This window comes from Nematolebias whitei, chromosome 6 (genome assembly GCF_014905685.2).
Source record: "Nematolebias whitei isolate Nwh7 chromosome 6, NemWhi1, whole genome shotgun sequence".
NCBI classification, from domain to species: Eukaryota; Metazoa; Chordata; class Actinopteri; order Cyprinodontiformes; family Rivulidae; genus Nematolebias; species Nematolebias whitei.
Window position 1 is genome coordinate 20558637 of NC_056503.1, and position 6930 is coordinate 20565566.

At 43.3% G+C, this 6930-nt stretch overlaps 1 protein-coding gene across 1 annotated transcript in view; it reads right to left on the reverse strand.

The window, feature by feature from the left end:
• Positions 1 to 1193: 1193 nt before the first annotated feature.
• The window catches only part of git1 (G protein-coupled receptor kinase interacting ArfGAP 1), a 39748-nt gene continuing 34011 nt past the window's right edge, over positions 1194 to 6930 (reverse strand). Inside the window, exons 15-19 of the mRNA XM_037678095.1 lie at positions 6207 to 6287; positions 2522 to 2598; positions 1751 to 1927; positions 1516 to 1579; positions 1194 to 1431 (exon numbers count right to left, since the gene is read on the reverse strand). Of these exons, the coding sequence (XP_037534023.1) occupies positions 1216 to 1431; positions 1516 to 1579; positions 1751 to 1927; positions 2522 to 2598; positions 6207 to 6287 (615 nt within the window). The 3' untranslated portion in view covers positions 1194 to 1215. The remainder of the gene's footprint in view (positions 1432 to 1515; positions 1580 to 1750; positions 1928 to 2521; positions 2599 to 6206; positions 6288 to 6930) is intronic.

A 6930-nucleotide genomic window follows, 5' to 3' on the forward strand; every position in this document is an offset into this window, starting at 1 on the left:
GAGAACCGCTCACGTGTCCGATTGTGCTCGCCAGACAGTTCTAAAACAATTACAATTTAAATTAAATCAAGTACATGCATGTTTTCTCCCAGAAGAAATAATGCTTTCCAGCTTTCCACAGGTCGACTTAAGGCGTAGCTGCAACATCCAGCGTTTCATCGTTTCGTAACACGCATGCAAACAAATGCCTAATACTGCCGTCACGCCCGGCCCAGTTACAGATTCTGAGATGACTCCACTGTCTTAAATGAGGCAGAAATATATATATATATATATATATATATATATATAAAAGAACATAAACACAAAAAGACAGATGAGAATACACGAAAATCGCATTTTGACCCGCAGATGGGCCTCCGCTCTTCCAGAGAATGAAGCGTCTCCCAACACGCGCTCTGCTTTGGCAACTTGGCTGCAAGAAAGAAGAGGAAGGAAACTAAACGCTCACGTGAGAAATGCCCGGGACCGTTTCACAGGGTTCTGCTGGACGAGCGCGCACGTGCGAGCGCGCACGTACGTCCCAGCGGGCGTCTCCGCTCCGTTACGATAAAACAAACATGTAAAGAGTTAAATGAAAAGGACAGGCAGTAAGATCATTAGAACAACTGAATGAATGAACAGGATGATAAACGATGACAATAAAGCACAATTATTCCAGTGTACGTGTTTTTAAAGTCAGTAAATAAAGTTAAACTCATTGTTGTCCTCAGAGATGCAGATCAAACTGATCTGCAGTAAAAACTAAAAAAACAAACATGCCGGATCATGCTGTACCACCGACAACAGGGGGGGCCTTAAAGCTGAAGCCCCTCCTCTGTGACGGCCTTGGCGGGGTGTGGTTGAGTGTGGGGGGGGTCCTGCTCTGCACAGCGAGCTCATCCTGGCCGGGACATGTCGAGGACGGAGGGGACAGTGTTTCAGGCTGAAGAAGAGCAGGAGCATCCTGACCCTCAGGATGGCGGATTTTTGGGGGAGGGGGGTCCAAGGCATCCACTTGCTTGGGGAGGGGAGAGGAGGCATGGGACAGGAGTGAAATAAATAAAACTCTGTAACATTTCATGATCCGGCTCCTCGTATGTCTCCATCAGGTTCAGCAGTAAATCTAACATGTCCTTCCACACTCAAGCATGTCCACTTCCAGCTGTCCCCAACGTCCCCCACCCCTGTCCCTCAAAGCCCCCCCCCCGATCCTTTCCTCCTGTGTGCGTCCGGTCACTGTTTTTTCTCGCGGGTAGTGATGGTGACCAGCTGCTTGGCTGCCTTGGCGATGTCGTAGGCGCACTGGATGACCTGCTGGGTGAGCAGCTGGTAGTCCACGGCGGGGGCCCCGGGCTCCGAGGGCACCGCCTTACGACACTCCACCTGCAGCCTGGAAGCGCTGGAGGCCAGGAGGCGGAGAGAGCAGTGGACAGCGTCCAGAGCCGGCCTCTGCAGACAGATGGAGCACACCGTGACTGAGGACAGGAAGACGAATAAAAATTTTTTAAAAAACAGACGTGAGGAGAAACTTACTCTGGGGAAGAGAGACGCCATCTCAGAGACCGCCGAGTGGATCTTCTCAGAACACGGAACAAAGCTGGAGAACCACAGAACAGGAAGCTTCATGTATTCTGTGTGACGCAGCAGGACTGGCAGAAAGATAAACTAAAGGCCTAGCATTACAAACATATCGCCCGCAGCCTTTTATAACAGACGTACAAACTAAAGGGGGCGGAGCTAAAGCTGGTAAAGGACTAACTTCCTGTACCTGTCGTGTTTGAACTCCTGCGCAGCCCGGAGCAGCTCCTGAATGTTCTTTGTCACCTGCTCCGTCTTCAGGATGACATCCTCCGTGCAGGGCAGGGTGGGGTCCGGCTCCACCGCCTCCCCACCTCCTCCTTCCTCAGACTCACCCCGACCTTCCTCCTCACTGCTGCGTCCGATACTAAAACGTATATATACACATACCGTACATTTACCACACAACTAGATGACAACACTTCAACTAGAAAGTTCCTTGAGCCAACTTTGACAGGGACTGCCACGTTGCGGTCGTTTTTAAATTGTTATTTTACAGTAAAATGAGTTGGGGTTCACTCTCAGCTACCACTGCACCAAATGTCAGCTCAATACGGCAACAAGTCAGTGTGTTGGAGTCAGTTTGTCTTTTAAGCTTTGGTGGCCATCTTGGATTTTTTATTTGAATTCAGTATTTATTGTGCATTGATATCAGTTACCACCACACCAAACTTCAGCTAAATATCTAAAAAAAAAGCTGTTATTGTATTTTTTCCTTTTTTAGCTAAGGCGGCCATCTTGGATATTGAATTTGCACCAGGAAAGTACAATAACTGGCTCTCAGCTATGACCATACTAAATTTCAGCTCAATATCTCAAAGAATGATGGAGTTATAGTAAATTCTGTGTTTGCAGAGGTACCTGTGGCAGCCATCTTGAATCAAAAATTAAACATTCCACAACATGAAGAGTAAGACTCTATTCAGGTGAAGAAATAAAAACGTGTTTTAACGATTCTAACCTTTGAGACGGATCATACAACTGAGTGTTATCATAGTCGCTGTCCGTGCCGCTGCCGTGCTTTTCCGATTTAGAAACCTGGAGACAAAAACAAAACAAAAAACAACTTTACATAAAATAATATTTGGATTGTTCTTCTAGAAAGGTCATTTGAACAAATCATTAAAGAAGACTTTAACGCTACGTTGTGCTGCATTCACTGTACCTCAGGCGTGGGAAATTTAGGTAAATGGCACTAATAAAGGTTTGCTGAGTTCTAGTGTGTTCTAGTTTCTAAAGTTTTTCCACCGTCCCTGTGAAATGTAACAATTGACTCAACTAAAATATTCTGTTGTGGTGTCAAATATGTAAAATAAAAAGTCATATGCTGTTTGCATGTGTGCACCTCCTGAAAACTATTTGTTGAATCTTCTGATTGATTTTCTGCCTCTGTTGTCCCGTCACAGTGAAGAAATTAGAAATACCGTCCATCCGTCCATGTTGAGAACATGATAACTTGAAAAACAAGTGAGTTTAGAACATTGCAAGAGTGTGGGAAGGGTTTATAAAGCCTTAAAATATAAATATAGTGTTGGCCCTGTAAATTCTATGCTCTTCCCCCTCCCACCAAGAAAGTCTGCAGCCCTATCCGAGGGACTTGGCTGAATTGTGTCATCATTTCAGGACTCTTGGATTCTCTCTGGCGCTGTCCTAGGTCGACGTCGGCACCCCTCGAGAGTGTTTATGGATCTTACCAGAGGGAACTGACTGATTATACCATTCTTATCAGAACTCCTACACTCCTCTGGAGTGTCCCTGACACGATCACCACTCTTGTCATCTCCCTGTCACTATGTGCCTATGTGTAGGATGTTTTTTCAATATCAGGCTCTCTCTCCTCGGCCAAGGAGTGAGAGTTTGATAGGATTTTTTTTGGCCTCCAAATCTTATACTTGTCACTTTCATTACTTTTTGTCTGTCTAAACAGGTCTCACTTGTAAATGAGTCTTTGAGGCTCAATGTGACGTATCTGTGTAAATAAAGGTTGAATGAATGAATGTGTTTACAGAAATACAGACAGCATCTCCATCTTCTATGCAAGCTGAGGAGCTTTAACACAAACAAACACTCTGCAGGTGGTGTACAGCTCACTGGGTGAAAGTGCTGTTTCCTTTAATAACATCTCATGGTATGGGAACCTCCTAGCCAGAGGCAGGAACAAGTTGTCCCAAGTGGACAAACTAGGCAGTAAAATAAGTGGTCATCAACAAAAGAAACTTACAGACCTGTACAGTCAAGTTCTGGAAAAAAGGCAATACAGGTTTACAATGACCCAACTCATCCACTGCGACCATTAATCAAGCTGCTGCCATCTGGCAGAAGACTGGTGGTTCTACTAACAGAGTGACAAAAGTACAAAATGTCTTAAAAGAGTGTCTGTAACATGACAAACCATTGTCTGCTGGGATGTTTTAATGTTTTAAATGTATCATATATTTTAGAATGTTTTTATTGGGTTAGCAAAGCTTTTGAAAAGTTTTGTGGAATTTGTAATTTGTTTTGTGTTGTATGTATGAGCCAGATGTCAAAGACAAGCCTCCATTTCATGGACTGTTATAGACAATAAGGTTATACTGAATTAATGGATCAGGGACAAATGCTGCTCTGTGAAATATAATGAAACTTTTCAGCCTGAATGTACTGATTTATGATAAAGAAGTAGCTCTTTGTTGTAATCACAACTAAATGAGCTTTTCTAAATCAAATGCATCTTTAACCTCTATCTGCAGAAAATCTCCAGATGAGATGAATGACCATTTGGAGAAAATTGCTGTTGTTATATTTGGATAACTTATTTTGAACAAGCAGTCCACTGATGTCCCCATCGTTAAGGGACAGACTAGTGAATGTTTGTAGTTTTGGAGATGAGTGTTTTTCTGTACTGGAATGGAACAGGGAATGCAAGTAAACTTTAATGGTTTTGGTGCAACATATTTAAGTGGGTTGGAGTTACATTGCGGAGAAGAACAGAGGGAAGTTTTAGTTTTTAATAAGAGGTAGCACAGAGTGATGGATCCTGGCAAAAGAAGGGAGAAATTTTATCCACCACCAGGCCTAAGGGTGGAGTCAGGGGGTAGCCAATGGTAGACTTGGCCATCATAGATTCATCTCTGGCCACCCCAAGAGTGCTTGTTGGAGATGACATCATGAGTATTGTGGGAAACCTCAAAAGTCTTAAATGTCAGACAAACAATACGCAAGACGTCATGAACAGTGGCCACCTCCAGTGCTTTTGTCCATGTCAACATGAGCGAAAACATCTCTGGGGCCAAAGTTGACTTGGAATGTATCCAATGATACATTAATGCACAGCTCAAGCACTGGCTACAATGCAGAGGACTAGCCATGTCTGGCAACTGCACTGAATGGATAAAAAAAAAAAACGTGGAGATCCCGGCCTTTTCAGTGCTGATTCAGCTATTTTTATCAGCCTCTGGTCCCTCCAACAAAGTGTTTCGAACAAAAGTCCCGTTTAAAAACTCACTACTATTCAGTAGCTTTCAACACCAGATGATCTGTGTTTTGATCCTGTATGCTCCACACTGGTTTGTCGTCATTATCTGCATCGTTTTTATGTCTAAATTCTGATTTACCTCATTTTGTATTTTGCTTTGTGTGTTACCTGTTGTTTTGTCTGTACAGCACTTTGGTTGGCCTTGTCGCTGTTTTAAGTGCTCTATAAATAAAGTGGTATGGTATGGTAAATGTAAATGTTCTTGTTTACATTTGTCTGGTCAAAGCCAACTCAGCCATAGAGTCTAATGCAATGATCACTTTTCTCTCCCCGAGCATTCGGCTTTGGAAACAGCTTGAACCACCATATAACTTGCACGGGGCTGGACAGCATATCAGCCGTCACTATTCTCATGTAAATCCTGTAGCAACAATGCTTCTTGGACACCATCTTTTTGCTGTTTTTTATTGGCGCAAACTAAACTACAACACTAATTTTATGTACTCGAAGGTTCGCTTGCTTGAGATCCAGATACTTGATGATGCAACACATTGTGGAGAATCTTCGACCAGCACTATTATGTGAGGAAACTACTCTTAAGCAGTATAAAAAATAAAAAGCATAGTTTTCTCAATGATAAGGGTGCTCAGGTTACACACACACACACACACAATGGTGGCCATTTTGGATTTTGACTTGGCAACCCTATAGTGGCATACCACTGGTTGGCCATGTCGCTGTTTTAAGTGCTCTTTAAATAAAATGGTATGGTACCACATGAAGCCACATACCAAAATGGAAGTTGGTACGTTGCTTATTTTTCAAGTTATCATGCAACACTGACAGATGAACAGTATTAATTCTCCCTCTTCGCTCCATGACAGTAGACAAAAAGAAAAACTTTTTTAAAAATTGCCCATTTTCTTGAAAAATAAGTTTTTATTCTCAATATTAAATCAAGATAAATCACTCATTTCAAGATAATGGGTATCATAACCTTGAGATAATGAGGTTATAATAATGAGCTAAACTCTTTTTCATAAAATGAGCAAAGTTATCTCGAGAGAATGTCATGAAAGTTGGTTTTTAATCATGTCCCCCTACCCCTCGTCTAAGAAAAAGCCTGCTGTGTTTCAGTAAACTCCTCGATTGAACTGAACATCAGGTGTAGAACAAAGCAGTATGGGCTCACCTTATATCTGCTCATTTCTGTAGACCCAGAGACATGATGGCCTCCATACTGTAATGGACCCACAGACCCACCCTTTCTCACCTGAGAGCAACACGTTGGGGAGAGAAATGGCAGAAAGAAATATTAACAACAGCAAAAAGACGTTAACCCAACATGCCATCATGACTACAGTGTGCACTGCTTTGGCTCTTAGTTAAAATCTAAAAACAGTGTTGGCTTCACTAAAACCCCGCTGCATTAAAAACACTAGTGACAGGAAAAAGCATCAACTTCCACAAACAGAACGTATCAAACATGGGTGACATGGAGAAGATCCTGGGCTGAAGATGAAACGGCAGATGAAGCAACGATAGACATCCAGAGGATGTGCAGCCAGCAAAGAGCAGACAGAAAGAGACAGACAGGTCAGTACTGGTGGAAAGACTGAAGGTCTTCATGAGACTGAGGCAGCAGCGTGTGGTTCTGCTCAACGGGTCACCTGTTTGTCTGCAGGACCAGAAACACTTTGATATGCTGTTGGTGAGACAAATGTGGTGAACTGCACATGCACTCTGTGTGTTGGAGAGAGGACTTCAGAGGAGCCCCCGTGGAGCTCCCAGAGTGTTGACAGGATGCAGAACAGAGCGTCAGAGGCCAGGCAGAGAGGAACATTCTCTGTTCTCCATCCTTCTCCTTCAGATCCTCCTCGTGCACGGTTAAAACTTCAGTTGATGAGAGCCGTGCA